The sequence below is a fragment of the Pleurodeles waltl genome, chromosome 4_1 (assembly GCF_031143425.1).
Source record: "Pleurodeles waltl isolate 20211129_DDA chromosome 4_1, aPleWal1.hap1.20221129, whole genome shotgun sequence".
NCBI classification, from domain to species: domain Eukaryota; kingdom Metazoa; phylum Chordata; class Amphibia; order Caudata; family Salamandridae; genus Pleurodeles; species Pleurodeles waltl.
This window is the reverse complement of record NC_090442.1, coordinates 140,214,551-140,236,467: the sequence shown is the minus strand read 5'-3', so window position 1 is coordinate 140,236,467 and position 21,917 is coordinate 140,214,551. Positions and strand designations below refer to the sequence as shown.

Below are 21,917 nucleotides of genomic sequence, written 5' to 3'. Positions count from 1 at the left end.
TTGAGCAACAAGACAGGCCCAATCTGAAACATCACCTGTATCAGTAACCCACTGACCCTCCTTGTGAACCATGGACCTCACTGAACAGTGAGCAGAACTGTCCTCTCACTGACAGTGAGTAGAAGTGTATTATCACACTTCCTAGTAGCACATATGCACGCCTATTAGGCCTACAGGCTAATGTTGCAGGGTAACATGTCGATAGCCAATCGCTAGAGGCTGTCATTTGAAATTAGTATTAAAGTCAAGGTCAAATAATCTTCATTCGGTTTTGCATAAAACCATAAAAGGCAATACAACACAATCTTCGGATAAAACTCAGCTAAAACATCTTATACATCCTAACTACTCAATCAAGCCGCATGGATGAGAGAATCCCCCTCCCCCGGATCAGCCCTTCATTGATTTTGTACATCTTGCTGCCGCTTTGAGAAAGGAGTTATACTCTAAAACACACATCTGGACTACCTAAAAGCTGAACATAAAATAGCGAGTCTCTGCACTTGTGGAACTGCAAAAAAAAATCTTTAAAATTGGCTTCAGATAAAAAAAACACATAAAACTCTACAAAATTTGCAGGAGAACATAAAGTGCAGCAAAGTTTGAGTTGATGCCCTGTCACAAAGACAGGCCGATGCATGCACTCCCAATTCACAAGAGCCTTCTCAGAAGCTAAAGAGTCGCCATACTGTGCCAGCCCTAAATCGAAACAAAAGTGATCTCTCCCACCAGAAAGGTCGGAACCGCCAGGAACAGGATGGCGGTGAGGGGGTCGGAATCCCCCATGGCGGCGCAGCAAGCTGCGCCGCCATGGGGGATTCCCAGGGCAGCGGAAAACCGTCGGGAGACCGCCGGTTTTCCCTTTCTGGCCGCGGCTGAACCGCCGCGGTCAGAATGCCCTGCGGGGCACCGCCAGCCTGTTGGCGGTGCCCCCGCATCCCCGCGGGGTCGGAATGACCCCCTAAATCTCCTGTTAACCACCATACTGTTAGACTTAAGTCGATGACTCCCTTAGAATCCTTTACTCCAGCAACTCCTGCCTCCTGGTCCTCCTGGATTTATCCACGCGTTTGACACTGTCAACCATTATGACCTCCTTCATATTCTCGAACTATGCATGACATGTGACGGCACTGTCCTCTTACCTACCCAACCATTCCCAAATTGGGAAAATGGGCAATCGTTCTGAGACCAGTCAGCATTCACCAAAGTCCCCCTCAAGGTTTGATCCTCTCCCCAGCAATTTTCAATCTCTACCTAGAACTACTATATGTGATTCTCAGAAACTCTGGGATTCTCTTCCACCTCTATGCCAACAATACCTAAATATACTTGAAAATCTCATCAGCGGAGGACATTGCCCTGCTATCAAATACACTCTTAAAGATTCAAAACTGGATTTCCAACAATCATTTAAAACTCAACCTAACTAAAGAATTTCTTTTGTCTCACTTCCTAAAGCAAAAACGCCAGTGCAAGAATGGATGGCCTACTTTAGTGTCTTCGAAGGCTGCCCCTCCTTGGTCACGAGTGCCAGATCACTTGGTATCACCTTTGATAACCATCTCAATCTTCCCAGCCACATAGCAGCCATGGCCAACAGCCCACAACATCAACTTAGACAGTTTTGAGGCATAAGACAATTGATTCCTGTACAAGATCTCAAAATAGCGGTGCAGTCTCTCATTCTTTCTAGACTGCACTATGCAATTGCCCTTCTCTCAGGCATTCCCAAAGTTCACCTAGGCCCACTGAGAGCAACACTACATGGCTGCTGCATGCTTCGTCTAAGGTCTCAAGAAATTTGACAACATTTCCCCTGCCCTGCTGATCCTCCAATGGCTCCGCACTGAAGTACGGACCCAGTTCAAAATCGCTTGCATTACCCACAGAGTGCTGCACTCCTCCTCGCCCTCCTAAGCAAATAGGGGTTCCAGAAATGCCCAATCCCTGCTTCTGGAACCCCCCACCTTCAGGCGAGGATGATACATGAACCAGTCTTTCTCAGGTAGCGGTACTAGATACTGGAATTCTCTGCATCCCTCACTCCATCTAACCACCTGCCTAGCAACCTTCAAAAAGGACCTCGTGCTCCTCCTATTTGACAGGCATCTTGGCTAATTCACTATCAACCAGACTTATTCACTTTCGCCACTGCGCCCTGATCTGCCTTTGTTTAACTGTTTATGTCCTTTGCCCTATTGTTGCAACTGTCTCTTGTGGTAACTCCTGTCTACATACACTGATGTGAACGGCAGAGTTTAACTACTATTATGCTAACCCGCTGTAACTCTCTATCCTGTGTGTTGTAAAGTGCCCAGATGCCTTCGGGATATGTCCAAGCTATATGAAATGCAAAAATAAAAAAATAAAAATTTAGGATTCGGCCTGACCTAACTCAAATACATCAGGGCAGCCCTTATCTAGACTGAGACTGTCAAGTAAAATTTCCCTCTATAGGCTGGCTTCAGCATCCTTCCATACATTGACCCCATAGTAAAAGTGGGGCCAATTTCATTTTATCTGAGCTCAAAGTTAGATCTAGCTTCGAGTGAATAATAAAATGGGAGCTGGTAAGGAAAAGATGGCGCAATCGCCTGCAAATACAGTTCCCCTCTGGCTGTCGGGAGAAGAGATTGAAATAACACCACACCTCTGCACCATACAGAGCCTCAGGGACACAGTGAGGGTTATCAGTTTTTTTAAAAGGTGCAAGTGATCCCTTTGCTGTTGCCTTGGGGAGATTAAAAAGAGCCCCTACTCAATTTCAGACGTGCAGAGGTTATCTGGGGCTGGCAAGATCCTGGAGTCAAAAACAACACTGAGATAACAAAAACTATTCACACTATGCAAAGGTTGACTGTTGACGTGCAGCGAGGAGGACCCTTTCTTGCCTGACCCACATGTCAAGATGTGGGACTTTCCATAGATGGAAATTAAGTCAAGGTTACTCATGAAGAATAACAACACCTCTACCAGAGCTGTGAGGGTCTAGGCCAAGAGAATCGCATCATCTGCATGCAGTAATGCGGGGACCAGCAGACTCCCTGTTCGTGACACATCCATAGTTACAGGAGTGTGAGATCTTGTCATATAAGGAGTTGTCAAAGGCATTAGTGAGCAAGGGGCACCAGAGATCAGTATCTTTTGATTGGTACCCCATTCAGAGCTGGGGCTTTTCCGCCCGCACTATGCATTGTAAAAGCTTCAACTTCTTGCAGTGTAACTAACATGGGAGAATTTCACAATTTGTCCCGTAAATGGGGCTCTAAACTCTAATCACCTGCAATATGATAGATTGTAACAAAACGAAGGACTCAATCCGAACCAGACACATTACATAAGGAGATTTACTGGAGCATCCCTTTGTCTAATACTGTCCACCAAATTCCAAATTCTGGTTCATGGCTGCAGATTCCAGTACGTCCCAATCCCTTTTAAACAGAGATTTCCTCCTCTCTTTCAATGTGATTTTATAATGCATCCTTGCTGCCCTAATTTTAGGAGCACCCTCCTTAGCTGACAATTGGCTGCCGAGCAATACCTGTCAAACCAGCACGAGCACACTTGGTCACGTCGGCCTGGTTTGAACAGATGCCTTCTGATAAATATAGCTATTCCTAATGGGCCAACAAGTCACCACCACTCTCATCTGCAACACAGCTTTGTAAAATCTCCTAATGATTCCTCCAGCGCAGACCAGTGCTTAGTTTTTAAAACAATAAGGGCCAGATTTATGCTGGCCTTGCGCCGTTCCAATACCACATTAGCGTCATTTTTCTTTATGCTAATGTGACGTTGGAAGGGGAAAAACACTGCGCCATATTTTCAAAGTATGGCAGTTCTTGCATTGAGCCACTTTGTAACCCCTTGCCTACATTATGCCTGCACCAGGCATAATGTATGCAAGGGGGGGCATTCCGGCGCTATGGGGCCATAAAAATGGCGCAAAGGAATCTATGAGATTCCTTTGCACCATTTTTATCGGCATTTTTTTAAAGCCTGCACCAGGTCACTTATAAGTCACCTATATGTCAGGCCTTCCAGTCCTGAAGGCTAAGTGCAGAGTACCTGTGTGTTGTCCAGGACCATTTTCACGGACCTCCCGAGTGCGGGGAGGCCATATTACGCGTGCACTGGACATAGGTCAATACCTGTGTCCAGTTCACAATGGTAACTCCGAATATGGTCATGTAAGGTGTCTAACATCTTAGAAATATACCCCAATGCTAATTCTAGCCTTGATTGTATGATCCCATGCACTCTGGGGGCTCCACAGTGGACCCCCAGTACTGCCATACCAGCCTTCTGACCCTCCTGTTGCTCAAGCAGCTCGAGCTCAGGAACGCAAAAACAAAGGATTCCCTTTGGGAGAGAGGTGTTACACCCTCTCCCTTTGGAAATAGGTGTTACAGGCATGGGATGGATAGCCTCCTAGAGCCTCTGGAAATGCTTTGAAGGGCACAAATGGTGCCCTCCTTGCATAATCCAGTCTACACCGGTTCAGGGACCCTTGCTCTGGCGCAAAACTGTCCATCACCATCACAGGGGTGGTGCTCAGAGCTCCTCCAGAGTGTCCTCGGGTTTTGCCATCTTGGATTCCAAGTTGGCAGGGCACTCTGGGAGCATCTGAGTGGCCAGTGCCAGCAGGTGACGTCAGAGCCCTCCCCTGATAGGTGCTTACCTGTTTAGCTGACCGATCCCCCTTTCAAGGCTATTTAGGGTCTCTCTCTTGGGTGGTTCTTCAGATTCAGATTGCACAACTTCAGCAGGAATCCTCTGCATCTTTTACTTCACCTTCTTACTGATGGAACTGCATCAGGATCCTTCAGGAACTCTACAAACTGCAACGAAGAAGCAAAGACGACTTCTGCAGCATTGTATCTTCAGCTCCTGCCAGCAACTGCAACTGTTTCCAGGTTGTGCATCCTCTGAGGACTCTATCTTCAGCCTGCACCAGAAGAATGAAGGAATCTCTCTTGAAGTGAAGGATTCACTTCCGTGCTTAAGCAGGCACCCCTCTGCAGCGACGACCAGTGGCTTGGGTCACCTCTCCTGAAGAAGTGCGTGGATCCAGCAACACGGGTGGTAGACTGAAGTGGTGCTGCGACGGTCCTGACGTCCAGCTGTCCAACGCAAGACAGTATCCCCTTGCCCCGTGTGATTTGCAGTTGCCAAGGCTTGTGTTCAACCTTCCACAAAGTTATTCGTGCACAGCACAGATCCGGCCCCCAGCACTCCTTCCTGTGATGCACAGCTTCCTGAGTGGTTCTCCAGTGGCGTGGGGACCCCTTTGTGTAGTGCTGGGTGGGACTCCATTTGCACCTTCTTTGTTCCCGTGCTGTGGGATTCCTGTGCGTGCTGCCTGGTCTTCTGTGAGCCCCCTCTGACTTCCCCTCGTGGGTAGAGTCGACCTGGTCCTTCCTGGTAACGGGCAGCGCCATTTACCGCCAGCCGTGAGCTTTGCGTTTGCCAAGGCTTTGGTGGAATTCAGACTGCAACCATCCATCTGGCATGGGACATCACCTGCACCAACCAGGAACCTGCATCCGTCTTCTTGGGTGCAGTACTGACTGTTGTTCTCCACTGGTGGTTCTTCTTTTGCACCTTCATCCGGGTTAGCAGGGGGTCCTGTTCTTCCTGGACTCTTCTGTGCTGCTTGGACTTGGTCCCCTTCTTCAGCAGGTCTTCAGCTCCAGGAATCCACTGTTGGTGTCTTGGAAGTCTCTTCTGGTTCTTGCATTATCTTTTTCGTTTTCTTTTGTGTTCTAGGAAAGTTCCTGTGATTTACTCCTACTTTCCTGGGCTCTGGGCTGGGTTCTATTACTTACCTTTGTGTTTTCTAATACTCTCAGCACCCCTCGACACACGCTTGCCTAGGTGGGAAACCGGCATTCACATTCCATTTTTTTAGTATATGGTTTGTTTTCCCCCTAGGCCCATTTCTAACTATTGTGATTTTCACTATTTGTACTGTTTTCTAACGGTTTACTTACCTCTTTTTATGATATTAGTGTATATATTGTGTATTTTACTTACCTCCCAAGGGAGTATAGTTTCTATGGTATTTTTGGCAAGTGTGTCACCAAAATAAAATACCTTTATTTTTGTTCCACTGAGTATTTTCATTTATGTTTGCAAGTACTGACTGTAGTGATATTGCATGAACTTTGCATGTCTCCTAGTTAGACCTTGGCTGCTCATCCACACTACCACTAGAGAGCCTGGCTTCTCGACTCTGACTACATGCGCTAATAAGGGATAACTGGACCTGGTGTAAGGTGTAAGTACCTACTACAACTCAGGCCAGCCTCCTACATAGCACAGAAGAGTAGAAAAGCCCACAGACACAAAGGGGGCAAGGAGAGTAGCCCAGTGAAAATCATGTTTGTTGTGGATGCTCTTTAACTGTCATTTCAAGTTCTGCAGCACAACAGCAGCCATTCTTAGCAAAGGAAAAATTAAAGCTAAATGTCAATCATATGTAAGGAATCTCTGATAGGCTCAAGTGACTGGGCACCAGCAGCAACAACATTCCAGTCATGACCAGGCTTTTAGAAGCAGGCAGCGGGTCCTCCTCATATCAGGGCTGACCTAGTGCATGCAGATGTGTTACACCAGGTTCTTGGCACACCGGGCAGTGCAATTCCAGCCACAGAGTCTATTCCTAATCCTTTAGTGAGGGAAGCAACAGAGACTAATCCTTCATTCAATGCTGGTGAACAAAAACAACTTGTGGTGGGTACAGTAATTTTTCTGGCGGGGGGCAGCAGACATCAGAGGGAGAAACTTTTAGTTATAGAACATTATGGGGAAACTATTTGCTACAAACCTAATTTTTTTTTATTAAACTTGTTTGCGAATGACACGCTGTTGGCAGATATCAATCTTTATTCATTTTTACCCATCTGAAGATGGCTGCCCACAACAGCATATGAGCAGGAATGTGGCACATGCATCAAGAAATGGGTCTGCATTTGTACAAACCCATTCAAAGATGCGAGCACGGATACACAATGGCAATCGTTGAATGGATACGTTCCAATATTATAAATGCTTTCAAAGATGGCCATGGTGGCTATCTTACACACAAAAAACATTGACAAAGCCAATAGTTTTCATTTCAGAGACCCATCAGTTTTGCCAATGCTTGTTTATATATATATTAGTTTTATCAATAGTACATTTTTCCTTATAGAATCTGAGTTGAAGTATGCGTTATCTTGTTGTTTCTGTAGGTGTACCTAGTCTAACAGCCATGGTACTCCATAGGGTTATATCATCAGAATCTTTACCTGTCGCTGCATCTTTCTATACGTTGGCAGTATACCTCAGTGAGGTCCTTGGCAGTGACCTCATAGTGAACACCATTAGGCGGGCCCATGGCCTTCATACCTCACACGTATAGCCAGTGTGACTACTACTGCAGAGGACTAAACTTTGAGGAAGAGAGGCAAATTTGCAACACGTGCTTGAACGCACCTCCTTTTTATACAAATGCAGGTGAGCAGATTGGACTAAGGGTCACAGGAATGTGATTGGACAGGCACCCAACTGTTTCTCTATCCTTATTTAGCAATGATACATACACTGCTTAATATAAGGAACATCAAATTAATTTAAAAAAGGATATAATGAAAAGGTGTACCTACATTATGTGGGGCCAGGGTGCCTAAGCCCAGGACTGGAATCTGGTTCCCATCATTCAGCTTGATGACTGAGTCCTTGGTGAGCGCCATGGTTTCTCTGGCAGACTTTGGTCCACTTCGAGCTTTGAAAAACAATTAAAAACTGGTAATTTCGTGCAGTGAAAGAGCCGAGGCAGACACATGTCAGATCTAATAGTTTCCTGAAAACCAAAACCAATCGAGCGTATCCTACCAATCCAAAGAAATGCAAATAGGCAAGCACAAATTAAGTCAATGAAAAGTTTAGAAAAAAATTAAATACAACAAATCTTGGCAATAAATATTTAGACTGCAGTTGCATTTTTTAACAGAATGACCACAATATTTTTGTAGGACTATATTTCGGTCCTCAATATTCTGACGTACATCCTCCAAAACTGGACAATATCTCCATCCAAATGAGGATAAATGGTGATATCTGGCTCTGGCTTGTGCGATATTAAGTGACAAATTATTAAAAAGATCCTGCAGACTCATCGGTGCAGGGATCAACTAAATGTAAAAAAATATTTATGTTAAAAGGGTACATTTCTTTTTAAGAAGCTTATTTCATCTAGCAAAATGAATAACGTTAATCAAATCATTACAACCATTGTAAATAATTAATTTCCTGAAGTCGCTCTTTTATGTTTATGAACATTTGTGATTGCCAGCTATTTCTTAAACTTTAATGTTTTTGTAATTGCTAGCCTAACCTAATCCATTGAGAACTGAGTCTAAGATTTTATTATGATTTGTGCACCTATTTTTATGGGGAGCGGGCAGTTTGTAATTTTCTGGAGGAAGGAGGTGGCTGAAATTAATTGACTGCCACTAGAGATGTACATACATGTTTAGCAACTCCAGTAGAGGGACAGATGAGCATTCAGATGACCCAATCCGAAGCAGAAGAGCTCCCAGGAGTCCCGTGCTGCAGTCTGGTGTGAATGTGTCTCCTAGAAAGAGCATTCTTGGGAACAACCTGCAGAAGCTTTGACACTGCCCATTCTCAAGGTAGAGAAAAGATCCAGTCAGGGTACTTCCCCCCGCCCCCACCACTGTCGGAAGATGAAGTGCAACACCTCAGGGTGTGTCCACCATTTGTGATCTGACAGACTTTGTGGCCAAAACTATCAGCCCTGTCATTTAAAGATCCCACCAGGTGGTTTATCATCAGGAAAATGCACTGACCCCTCCAGCCAACTCCAGAGGTGCAGAGCCTCTTGGCACATGACTCAGAATCTCACTCTATCCTTGTAGCGGTAACATGTGGTAGTGCTGTTTTCCATCTTCCCCGGGTGGATGACAGGAAGACCTTCAGCACCAGGAAGGTGGCCCACAGCTCCAACAGGTTTACGTGGAGCCAGGGCTCCGCTACAGACCAGCGCCCTCTGATCACTACCTTTCCCAGATGTCCTACACAACCCGGCAGTGTTCAGTCCATGCCTAAAGAGAATACTCAAGCCAAACCGTTTGGAAGGCAGAAGGTTTCTGTCTATTGTTATTTAGTCAAGGAACCCTTAAGAATTGTTTCATAATACCTAAGTCTGATATTTATTTGAAAATTATTGCGTACCGTAATCTGGGGAAATGGGAACCTATAAGGCCTTAATCGCCACAAGGGCTGTTGCTCGCTTCAACTCCGTCCATGGAGACATTTCAAGTGTCCCCTTGGAAACAGCGTATAATTGTAAAATCACTTCAGTTACGTTGTGTGGTTTCTCTGTGTTCGTTGGTAGGAATTAAGGCTTTTCAAGACTTGAGGAAAAGTATCCAAGGCAAATATATTCAGTCCCTCTGGCATCAAGGGCTGATGCTTTGTGAGTTTTCTTGGGCTTGTGGTCATTAAGATGTCGAGGAATATGCTGGCATACATTTCTTTGGTTCATTGACCACTGAGTCAGAACTAACTGGTTTGTTTTAATGAGCTTAAGCTCGGCTGGGAAAACAACCCAATGTGTCACTGTAACAGTACCGTCGCTTAAAGTAACTGCCGAGGTAAGCTGGGGAGAGACCGTAAAGTACCAGTAAGTTTAGAAACTCTAACTTACCTCTTTAGGAGTCCGTCTTTGCTTTCAATGTCCGCGGGTGCTACGCCGGCCACGCTCCCAGCTTCCTGCACGAGCCGCTCACACCCTTCACGGCAGCTGCCACAAGCCCGTCTGACCCACCCTAGCCCGACGGGGCAGCAATATAGGCCCGCAACGTCACGACATCAGCATCAGCAATGCAATGCATCACAATGGAAACCTCGTGCGACAGCAGCTGGCCCTGGCTGGGCCTAGAGCACAGTGACAACCATTCACTTTAAAAATAAACTGAATATCCCTGCAATTAGGTCGGGTTGCCACCTTTCCTAGAAAAAATACCGGTCGTCTGTTCACGATTTAGGATTCCGCAAATGCCCGGACTTCCTTTTCAAGTAGAACTTTACATGAAAAGTATGAATACACTTTTAACGTGGCTTTTCTGTCTTTCATCACTTTTTTTATTATTGGCCAGGTGTCATAAGGGCAACAGTTGAAGTATCGTAAAGTGTTTGCTTCTGAAATTTACTATCTGAAGTATGTATAAATAAAACGGAAAAATACTGGCTTTAGGGGATTTTTATACCTTTTCTAGCTCTAAAGTTTTAAATGTTCGTAGTAGTGAGAACTAAGGGCCATATGCATCAAAGGGTTTTACCCATCCTGTCTCTATGGGAAACTGTGTTCGTACATATGGCCCTAAGGTCCCAGGAAGTTGATGTTATGACTTTTTAACTACTTCATAGAAAATTTCATAAGTGGAATAATGCTAATTGTTAAAAAATAAATGAACCATCAATAAAAGTATTTCCAAACCTCACAAAAATATAAATATAAGTAAAAAGGATGGATAATGTAGTCATGCGTCTTTATTAAATATTTAAAACATATTGGGCCTGATTACAACTTTGGAGGAGGTGTTAATCCGTCCCAAATGGGACGGATATACCACCAGCCGTATTACGAGTTCCATAGGATATAATGAACTTGTAATACGGCTGGTGGTATATCCGTCACTTTACCGTCACTTTTGGGACGGATTAACACCTCCTCCAAAGTTGTAATCAGGCCCATTATCCTCTAATAATTAAACAGCACTCGGCTGGGGGTAGAGCAGCATCCGGGGATGTAAGGCGGGGTTCACAGCAGCTGCTCGCACATGGAAATGAGCCTAGCAGCTTTTAGAGGGCAGAAACAAGGCAGCACCCAAGGGTAGTTCAGATGTTGGTAGACCTTCAGTGCACGGCCTCAGTCGTATCCTAAATCTGGAATTGTACAACTCCACCACAACTTTCTTCATTAGAAAAACTGTAAAAAGTCAACACAACTTTCAGCGCTATGATGACAGACTCTGCAACCATGGACTATGACATCACAAACCAATGCTGATACAGTCAAGTTCACACCGACTATGTACATCCCCTCCAAAAGGACCTCAAACCTGGAAAAGATGCAGGGGACTCCCGTAGTAATAAGGCTGCCACTCTAGCTTCCTATGAAGACCTAGGAGCCAATAATGTGACCAGAATTATTAACAGCCTCACAGACGGTAAAATCTCTTTCACTTTCAATCACACCTTCGTCACCCTAGTCCATATAAATTCACTCTAGACCTCACAGATTCTAAAATCCCCCTGTCTGTAATTAGAGGGGCTCGAGCTAAAATGAGGATGAAAGTAAGTCATTAACTTCTAGAATGAGTGCCCACAACTTGTGGCACATCCGGAGCATCAAAGAGACTCGCAGCAACTGATTCAACTGTCGCTGACCGAACCCTGGGCTCATATTCCATACATCCTTAACAAAGAACGGAATGACCTCATGACTACAAGCTTAATTAAAAACATAACAACATGCATCACCTTCCAATACCTTCCCTCTTATCAGTAAACAAAAGAAGAAAAGGAAACGTAACAGAAAAAGGAAAAAAACTGAACAAAGAACAAATTATGGGGCATGTTTAAGAGCCCCTAGCAGTACTGGAGTGTCACTTTTTGACGCTCCGCTGGCGCTATGCACTGCACCGTATTTACAAGGTGGCGTTAAGCCACTTTTTGTGGCTTAACGCCATTTGGTAAATACGGCCCCTTCACACGCAACACTTTGCGTGGAAGGGGTGTGCAATAGACGCCCACAGCAACACCCATAGCATTTTGACACTGCCCCAGATTTACACATTTTCGTAAACCTAAGGCAGCGCCAAAATCTAACGCCACCCTAGGGATGGCATTAGCATGGCGCAACAAGCTTTGACTTTTCCTTGTTTTTTGCTCTTTCCATGTGTGCTGCATTTTGCAGCACACATAGAAAGAGCAAATCATCATTTAAGATTGTTTTTGTGCAGGAATGTGCTCCTTCCTGCACAAAAACAATTTCCCCCTCAACGCAGCCACCCTTGCACTTTGGTGCGAGGGTTGCTGCATTGGCGCACAGCAGCATATTTAGCATTGGCGCAAGAGGAAACACAGGGGTGCACCATATTCTAGTAAATACAGCGCATCCCTGCATTTTTAAAATCACAGTGCAGCGATACTTCCAAATTTGGCGCAGCGACACACACTGTCATTTTCTCTTAAACCTGGCCTGGTGTATCATAAATTGTACCTTATTACATAACATAAATATTGTAACTGTTTGGACTCTACCAGGTATTGTTATTGGTTTCCATATCCTTGGCAAAAATTAGAATGTCATCCTGGTAGGCTTGCACACCCTGCATAATACCAAATAACTTATCCATCATTTCCCTCATGACCAACATGAACTGAGAGGGCCTCGAGCCAAAGTGAGGATGAAGGTAAGTCTTTAATTTCAAGAATGAGTGCCCATGACTTGTTACACATCCAGAGCATCCAGGAGTCAGGCAGCAACTGATTGTCCCATCGCTGACTGAACCTTGGGCTCACATTCCATACATCCTTAACAAAAAACAGTATGACCTCATGACTACAAGCTTAAATAGAAACATAATAACATGCATCACATTACAACACTGTCACTGGTCTGCCTTAGAACTCAAAGGTAGGTAGGGCCAGATGTAGCAAAACGCCAATTTGCGACTTGCAAATTGCGAGTCCTTGCGACTCGCAATTTGCAAGTCGCAAATTGGTATGCAGTACGGTGTCTCAAACACCGACTGCGACTCGCTATGGGGTCGCAATGACCCACCTCATGAATATTCATGAGGTGGGTCGCAAATTGCGGCCCCATAGCGAGTATAGGCACTCGCAAACATGGAGGCCTGCTGTCGTCAGCAGACCTCCATGTTCGTGACTGCTTTCAATAAAGCAGTTTTTTTTTTTTTAAGTGTAGCCCGTTTTCCTCAAAGGAAAACGAGCTGCACTTAAAAAAAAAACGAAACCTTTAGTTTCGGTATTTTTTCAGGGCAGGGAGTGGTCCTTTGGACCACTCCCTGCCCTGAAAAAATATTTTTGCGTCCATTCACAAAGTGGAAGGGGTCCCATGGGGACCCCTTCCAATTTGCGAGTGGGTTACCATCCACTTGAAGTGGATGGTAACTGCGATACCATTTGCGACCGCGTACGCGGTCGCAAATGGTATTGCATACCACTCAGACTTGCAAATAGGAAGGGAACACCCCTTCCTATTTGCGATTCTGAAATGCATATTGCGAGTCGGTACCGACTCGCAATATGCATTTCTGCATTTGGAAACGTGTTTAGCGAGTCGCAAACGGCAATTTTTGCCGTTTGCGACTCGCTAAACGTTTCCTACATCTGGCCCATAGTCACTAGCAAACTCCTGCAGCATATTGACCGGCATGATATTCTTAGCAAATATCCTTGTCAAGCTGAAACACAGTGCAGAGACAGCACAAAAACATTTAGGATGATTTAATCAAGATACTGGATGAGGGCCGCTCAGTGTTTTGTCTCTTGATTTTTTATCTACATTCAACACTGTAGGCAACATGATCCTACTCGTTGTACCCCAAACTGTGGCCAACATGTCAACCCAAGGCTTTCCTTGAAGAGTGTACACAGAGTGAGAGGATGGGAGAATCTATTTCCTTGACCTAAGAGTCCCAAAAGACTTTCCTTTACATACCCCTCTTTAGAATCCACATGAAACCCCAAATGGCCCTATTCTGCTTCTACACCTACACTTCCACGCCTGTGTGAATGACACCCAACTACCTCAGAGTCACAAGCCTTCCAACAAATTTGAAGCCACAGGCAAAGGCCTCAAAAGCATTGAGTTACGGATGGCACACAACAGTTTCAAAGGTCAGAAATCATGGTCTTAGCCCAGCACATCTCCTTAAAACCATACACAGCTATCTACCCCCTACCTTCTTTGGCAGTGTGTTGCCATGATACCAAAGTATGCAACCTGGGAGTGTATGGGATGCCAATCTCAGCCTGAACTTACAAATAGGATCTGTAGGTAGCTAGAGATCCTTTCATCAAATCAAAGCCTTGATCAAAGCCATTCCCTGCATAACTTTCAACCTCACCCCATGGTAGGGGGTCCTGGTCTACTCAAGAAGAGAATGGGAACCTCTTGTATCTTTGAAGTTATACAGTGAAGAAACTGTCTCAATACCTCTCTGCACTCCATCTGCTTAGCAGACAGGTCAGGAACAAGTCTACCAAGTCTTCTTTTCTTTTCTGAGCAATAGATCTGGGATAGGCTCATTTTCTCCTTGACATCTTCGGTCATTGCCAGAATTCTGGCTGTGTAAACTCTTCAGAGGTCTGGCTTAAACTCATTCATGAGGAACTACTGTTGGGGTTCCAGAATGGCACCAGTGTCAATCAGGAAATTAACATCAGGGATCTTCCTGACCACCTTGTGAAGCCACTCCATCTCTTCTCCAAAGCTCAAAGGCAAATTGGCTTCAGCACCTATGCCTCACAACTGCCCTGGTGTCTACCTGGTACCTAGCTATTGTCACCTTGTGGCCGTACCATTCCTTCATGAACTCTCAACATGCCTCAGTTGTTTTAGCTTTGCCGATGAACTGAGCTGTCAGTTTTGTTTCTGAGGCCCAGGATATAGGGCCCCACATCTTGGTTAATGGATTCAGGAGTACCTTGTTAGTCCTCTCTGACCAAAATCAAGGAACCCTGGACAGGAGGCCTAAACAGAACTTAAAAGAGGACGAACCCTACTCTCTTTTGTAAGATTTATTTGTAGGAGTAGATGAGACTTGGCAAAAGGAGATTCTGTTTCTGTTTGAGGTTCTCGGGTAGAGTTCCCATCATGCTTTTAAGTGTCTTGTTCAATTGTTCCGCAAATGCTTTGGTCTGGGGTTGATATACAGTGAAGTGGCAAGTCACACCATCCTCCTCCCTTATTGCCCTTACCACCTTTTGCCCTTCATGAAGAATGTCTGTCAGGCTGAACAAAGGTCAGCCTGACAGACACTCTTCATTTTCAGGTCAGACAGCCAGGAGTGAGACATGCACAATTTGCGCAGACTCCTGGCTGCCTGAGCTGAACTTTGCTGGGCTGAGGAGGTCACAGCTCCTATGGGTGTGACCTCCTTGGCCCAGCAAAGGTTCCTCAAGGCCCTCCTGTGGGTGACGAGGAAAGCATCACCCATTGACTTCGACCTGGGCGCTTCAGGTGTAAGCCCTGTAGCGCCCAGGGCGAGTGTCAATCAGTGACACTTCGTCACAGAGTGGGGTGGGGGTCAGCAATCTCACTGACCCCATCCCACTCTGTGACGAGGCTGAGATTAGCCAATGAGGGAAGGCAGCAGTCCCAACCCTCCTGGGACCTCAAGGCTGAAGGAAAGTGTGTGTGATGTTTTAAAATGAATGTTTGGTGCATGCGTGCATGTTTGAATGTTATGAGTGTTAATGGATGTGCGTGCGTGTGTGAAAGACTGAGTGTGTGTGATGTTTTAAAATGAATGTTTGGTGCGTGTGTGCATGTTTGAATGTTATGAGTGTTGTTAATGGATGTGCGTGCGTGCATGTGTGTGAAAGAATGAGTGTGTGTGAACTTTTTTAATGAATGTTAGGTAGTGGTGTTATGTGTCTGAGTTGGTGTGTGTGTGAATGGGTGTGTGAGAGGGTGCCTGAGTGTGCAAATGGATCTGTGAATGGTGTGTGATTGGCTGTGTGGATCTGTGTGTCGATGTGGTAGTGGTTTTGTGGGTCTGAGAGTGGGTGTGTGAGTGTGTGAAAGAGTGTATGTGTGTGTGTATAGGTGTGTTACAGGGTGTCTGAGTGGTCATGTGGGTCTGTGGGTGGGTGTGTGAGTGGGTGAATGAATGTGTGAGTGGGTGTGTAAGTGGATGTGTGACTGGGTCTGTGAGCGAGTGTGTGAGTGTTACCTGGTGTGTGACGGTGTTTGAATGGGTTTGTGAGTGGATATGTGTATGTGAATAGGTGTGTGTGAATGGCTGTGTGGGACTGTGAGTGGGTATGGTAGTGTTTTTGGGGTCTGTGAGTGAGTGTGTGAGTGTGTAAATGGGTCTGTTAGTGGGTATGTAAATGTGTAAATGAGTCTGTGGGTGAGTGAGTGGCTGTGTGAGTCTGTGAGTGGGGGTGGTAATGGTTTTGTGGGTCTAAGCGTGAGTGTGTGAATGGGTAAGTGAGTGTGTGTGTGAGGGTGTGAATCGGTCTGTGAGCATGTGTGTGTGTATAGGTGTATGAGTGGGTGCATGAGTGGGTGTGTGAGTGGCCATGTGGGTCTGTGAGTGAATGTCTGTATGTGTGAATCGGTGTGTGAGTGGCTGTGTGAGACTGTGAATGGGTGTGTGAGTGGGTGTGTGAGTGAGTGCCAACGAGTCTGTGAGTGGGTGTGTGAGTGTGAATGGGTGTGTGAGTGGGTCATTGGGTGTATGAGTGTCTGTGTGGGTGCTTGTGTGGGCCTCTAAGTGGGTATGGTAGTTTTTAGGTCTCTAAGCTGGTGTGTGAGTATGTGAATGAGTGTGTGAGTGGGTGTGTGAGTGTTTGAATTGGTCTGTTAATGGATGTGTAAGTGTGTGAATGGGTCTGCGGGTGAGTGAGTGGCTGTGTGGGTCTCTGGGTGGGTGAGTGTGTGAATTCATGTGTGTGTGGGTGTGTGAGTGGCTGTGTGGGTCTGTGAGTGGATATAGTAGTTGTTTTGTGGGTCAGTTAGTGTGTGTGTGAATGGGTGTCTGAGTGGGTGTCTGAGTAAGCTAATGGATCTGTGAGTGGGTGGGTGAGTAGGTATGTGAGTGTGTGAATGGGTATTTGAGTGGGTGTGCTGGTGTGTGAATGGGTCTGTGAGTGGATGTGTGCATGTGTGTGAATAGGTCTGTGAGTGCGTGTGTGTTTGAATAGATCTTTGACTAGGTGTGTCATTGGCTGTGTGGGTCTGTGATCAGGTGTATGTGTGTGTGAATGGGTGTGTATGTGCCTTTGCCGGTCTATGAGTGGGATGGTAGTGTTTTGTGGGTATGCAAGCGGGTGTGCGAATGTTTGAATGTGTGTGTGTGAGTATGTGTGTGTGAATGTTTTCTGGTTGTGAGTGTGTGACTGGCTGACTGTGTGGGTTTGTGAGTGAGTGTGAGTGTGTGAATGGATGTGTGAGTGGTTGTGTGAGTGTGTGAACAGAAGTGGGAATGGGTCTTTAAGTAGATGTATGAGTGGCTGTGTTGGTCTGTGAGGTGATGTGATAGTGGTCGTGTGGGTCTGTGAGTAGCTGTGTGTGTGTGAGTGGTTTTGTGAGTGTTTGAATGGGTGTGTCAGTGTGAATCAGTGTGTGAGTAGCTGTGTGGGTCTGTGAGTGGATCTGTGAGTGTTTGAATGGGCCTGTGAGTGGGTGTGTGAGTTGCTGTGTGGGTCTGTGAGTGTGTATGTGAAGAGATGTGTGAGTGGGTGTGTGAGTGTCTGAGTGGGTGTGTGAGTGCATGGGTATATGAGTGGTGTGAGTGTGGGTGTGTGGGTCTGTGAGTGGATGTGGTACTATGTTTTTTGTTTTGGGTCTGTGGGTGTGTGTGAATGGGTGTGAAAGTGTGTAATGGGTCTGTGAGTGGGCGTGTGAGTGTGTGAATGGGTTTGTGTTGAGTAGCTTTGTGGTTCTGTGAGGGGGTGTCAGTGTGTAAATGGGTGTGAATGGATCTTTGAATGTGTGTCTGTGTGAGCTGTGTTGGTCTGTGAGTGTGTGTGTGTGTGTGTGTGTTGATGGGTGTGTGTGGCTGTGTGGTCTGTGAGTGGGCGTGATGGTGGTTTTGCATGTGTGTGTCAATAGATGTATGAGTTGGTGTGTGAATGGATGTGTTAGTGGTGTTTTTAATGGTCTATGAGTGAGTGTGTGAATGGGTCTGTGAGTGTGTGTGTGTGAGAATGGGTCTGTGAGTGGCTGTCTCAGTGTGTGAATGTGTGTGAGGGTGTGTGAGTAGCTGTTCGGGTCTGTGAGTGGGTGTGTGAGTGTGTAAATGGGCATGTGAGTGGATGTGTGAGTGGCTGTGTGGGTTTGTGAGTGGGAGTCTTAGTAGTTTTGTGGGTCTGTGAGTGGTTGTGTATGTGTGAACTGGTGAGTGTTAGGTGTGTAAGTGTGTGAATGAGTCTGTGAATGTGTGTGTATGCGTGGGGCTGTGTGGGGCTGTGCAAGTCTGTGGGTGGATGTGTAAGTGGTGTGTAAGTGGATTTGTGCGACTGTAAATGGGTGTGTGAGTGGCTGTGTGGGTCTGTGAGTGGATGTGTGAGTGTGTGAATGGGTGTGCAAGTGGCTGTGTGGGACTGTGAGTAGGTGTGTGTGTGGATGGGTGTGTGAGTGGGTGTTTGCCCAGGTGTGTTTCTGTGTAAATGGGGTTGTGAGTGGGTATGTGAGTGTGAATGGGTGTGTGAGTATGAATGGGTGTGAAAAAGGGTCTCTTTTGACATGGTAGACTCCCACATTTTGCATGGAAAATGATGTGGTTTCAAATTGTAAGTGCCCTGTGCCCTTGCTAAACAGGTTCCCAGGGACCAGAACTCTTTCCTCAAAACTGTACATCAGCCACCCTTGTAAGTCTCTAGTAAATGGTACCTCTAGTACCTAGGGCATGGGTACTGAAAAGGGCCCCCCAGAGCTGCAGCACCAAATGTACCACTCTGAGAGGCCCCACACCAGCCTCATGCAGACTGCCATTGCAAGTGCCTGACAAGGTGTATTTAAAAGTTGCAAACTCAACATGGCACTGAGAAAGAGTACCCTGGCCACTAACACTGCATGCACTATAGGTAAGTCACTCCTCTGGCAGGCCTTACAGCCCTAAGGCAGGGTGCACTATAATGCATATGAGGGCATATGTTTGCACAAACAAATATGCCCCTACTGTGTCTTTGCAAAACGTTAAGACATAGTAAGTGTACAGGGGAGCCATAGCAAATGCATGTGCTGGACACTGGTCATTACGAGTTCCCCGGCTATATGATGGCCTCTCTGAATACTGGGTTGTTTGGTATCAAACAACTCAAAATAATAAGCCCACATTGATGCCAATGTTGGATTTATTATAAAATGTACCCAAAGGGCACCTTAGAGGTGCCCCCTGCACAACCCAACGTCCCTGGCATGGTTGCTGACTGGTTTTTAACAGCCTGCCACCACCAGACAGAAGTCTGGACTCTTAGGGTGAGAGCCTCTGCTCTCAGGAGGCAGAACACAAAGCCTTTCCTGCGTGAAGGTGTTACACCGTCTCCATCAGGCAGGCACCCAGGCCGTGCAGTCAGCTTTAAATCTGACCTCTGACTCTGCTGCTAGCAGCAGACGGCTGCCCAATGGTTTTTCCCTGACTTTGAGTGGGACAACTGGTGGGGAAAACTTAGTCAGAGTAGGAGGAGTGCCCCCCCCCCCCTCAGCCTGCACCACCCCACAGGTGTGGCAGGCAGGGTGACCACTCCATAAAATTTTCCTCCATCTTAGGTGGCAGAAAAATAGCCTATCGGAGTTAGGAATGTGACCCCCCTTCCCACAGGAAGTGGTCACATAGTGGGTGTAGCCGCACTAAGGTAGGTGGCCCATTGGCCACTACCATGTACTCCCCTTAATGCCTCCTAAATACAGTATTTAGTGGGTATCCCTAGACCTGAAGACCAGATTCAAAGGACACAAGAAGACCAGCGACAAAGAAGATCCAAGGCTCGAGAACAGAAGTCCTGCTGTAAGAAGAAAAAGGCACCAAACCATACCTGCTGTACCCAGGAGTCGCTGCTGAGGGGTCAGTTGGATATCGGACGGACTCTAAGTCACCCCAGAGGGCCTCCAGGATTCTGATAGTTGCCAAGAACCTCCCTCTGAGAGAAGGAATCACTCCCTGCATTCTGCAGGCAAGAAACCAGTGAAAACCAGTTCACTGACCGGCCGCTGACCAATGAACCGGTCACAACAGCCCAGCCAAATTCCACCCGACAGACTGGGAGGACAAACCCTACCAGTGTGCCAAGTTTGGTGGCACTGCAACCTACAGTGGCTGAGACGTGCCATAGCCTGGGATACTGGATCCCTCAACATCGAACACCCAGAAGAAAAGCTCACTCCGGACTCTCTGAGGACCAGAAGCAAGCACCAGTCGAGGGACTTCAGGGCACCTAAGAACCACCCCCAAGGGTGACCCTGCTGACCTGCAATCCACCCTCAAAGTGACCTGTGCCTGGCTCCAAAGACTCCTTGACGCACGACCCTGACCCCTGAATCAGAAAACCAGCTGCGCTCTAAGGGTCCTAATCCCTTGCACCCTCTACACTCCTAAGGGACCCACTGGACTTACCTTTAAGTCAACCTGTGCGGTGTGTTTCCAAGTGGTCCCCATCTCCATTCTGCACCAGCCCCAAGACTTTCAGCCATTGCTCTCGCTTGAACCGAGAACCGCACAAACATCTCTGGCTGGCCCACAGGACATCTTGATGACCGCAACCTAAAAATAGAAGGTGACACTTGTGAGAGCATCGCCTGATTTTATATGCATTTTAATTTTTTTCCCCTTGATTCCTATGATGTGTAATTATGCACAAAAATACTATTTTTTCTAAACTTACCTGATTTTGATGATCTTAGTCCTAAAATGGTATAAAAATCTGAAGTATTTTTGTAAATTGGTCTCAAATTATTCTTTTGAGTGTGTGGCCACATTTATTGATAATGTGAGTACAACAAATGCTTAGCAGATCTCCTAGATAAGCCTAACTGCTCACCTAAACTACCACAAAAACAGAGCATTAGGTGGTCTGCATTTTACCTCTCGATACCAAGGTGGGGTTGCTTGGACTCTCTGCATAGTGCACATCTTTTTTATACACTAAATAGAGAGCCAACCTCCTACAGTAGGTCTGAGTAAGTCTGTCAATGGGTGTGTGAGTGACTGCGTAAGTGGCTGTTTGGGAATGTGAGTGGTATAGCAGTGTTTTTTTGGCTCTGTGAGTGGGTTTATGTGTGAATGGTGTATGAGTGTGTGAGTGGCTGTGTAGGTCTGTGAGTGGGTGTGGTAGTAGTTTTAGGGGTCTGTGAGTGAGTGTGTGAATGGGTTTGTGAGTGTATGAGTTGCTGTGTGGGTCTGTAAGTGGGTGTAGTAGTGTGTGTCTGTGTAAAAGGCTGTGCTAGTGTGTGTCTGAGTTTTTGAAGGGGTCTGTGAGTGGGTAAGTGGGTGTTTGAGTATAAATAAGTGAGTGGGTCTGTGAGTGTGTGAAATGGTCTGCGAGTGGGTGTGCAAGTGTGTGAATGAGCTTGTGAGTGGGTGTCTGTGTGTGAATAGGTCTATGAGTTGGTGTGTGTGAATGCGTCTGTGAGGGTGTATGAGTAGCTGTGTGAGTCTGTGCATAGGTGTGTAAGTTTATGAGTGGGTCTATTAGTGGGTTTGTGTGTGTGAATGGCTGTGATAATGGGTAAGTGGTTGTGTGGCTCTGTGATGTAGAAAGGTTGAGTATTATGTTGTGATGCTGGTTAGGGTCAGCCACGCAATACTCTCACTATACCCCAAAGATCGTCCTTGGAATGACAATAATAAATCCTTAGCTGAATCCTGGTAGAGTGGCGAAGAGCAGTCAGGCTTTACTAGAGTCAGAGTAACAATGACAATAAGTAATTGACAGGACTCAAAAGAAACCAGACACCAAATTATAGAAATAAAGCAGATTTTTATATTATTTTAGACACCAAAATAAAGTGAATTAGATAAGTATAACCATAGTTATGGATTTTAGAAACAATATTAAATCAATGCAAAACTTTATTATTGTGGTCAATGAGAAAAAGCACCAGTGACAATCAGTCACTTGCAGGTTGAGTTGTGTGGAACCCA

The 21,917-nt window shown here is 46.0% G+C and overlaps 2 protein-coding genes across 2 annotated transcripts in view; one reads left to right on the top strand and one right to left on the bottom strand.

The window, feature by feature from the left end:
* Positions 1-7,767, bottom strand: part of LOC138288486 (3-alpha-hydroxysteroid dehydrogenase-like) — a 31,779-nt gene extending 24,012 nt beyond the window's left edge. Inside the window, exon 1 of the mRNA XM_069230041.1 lies at positions 7,653-7,767. Coding sequence (XP_069086142.1) covers positions 7,653-7,739 — 87 coding nt within the window. The 5' untranslated portion in view covers positions 7,740-7,767. The remainder of the gene's footprint in view (positions 1-7,652) is intronic.
* Positions 1-21,917, top strand: part of LOC138287475 (rho crystallin-like) — a 383,283-nt gene that overhangs the window by 72,227 nt on the left and 289,139 nt on the right. The gene's annotated exons all lie outside the window — the stretch shown is intronic.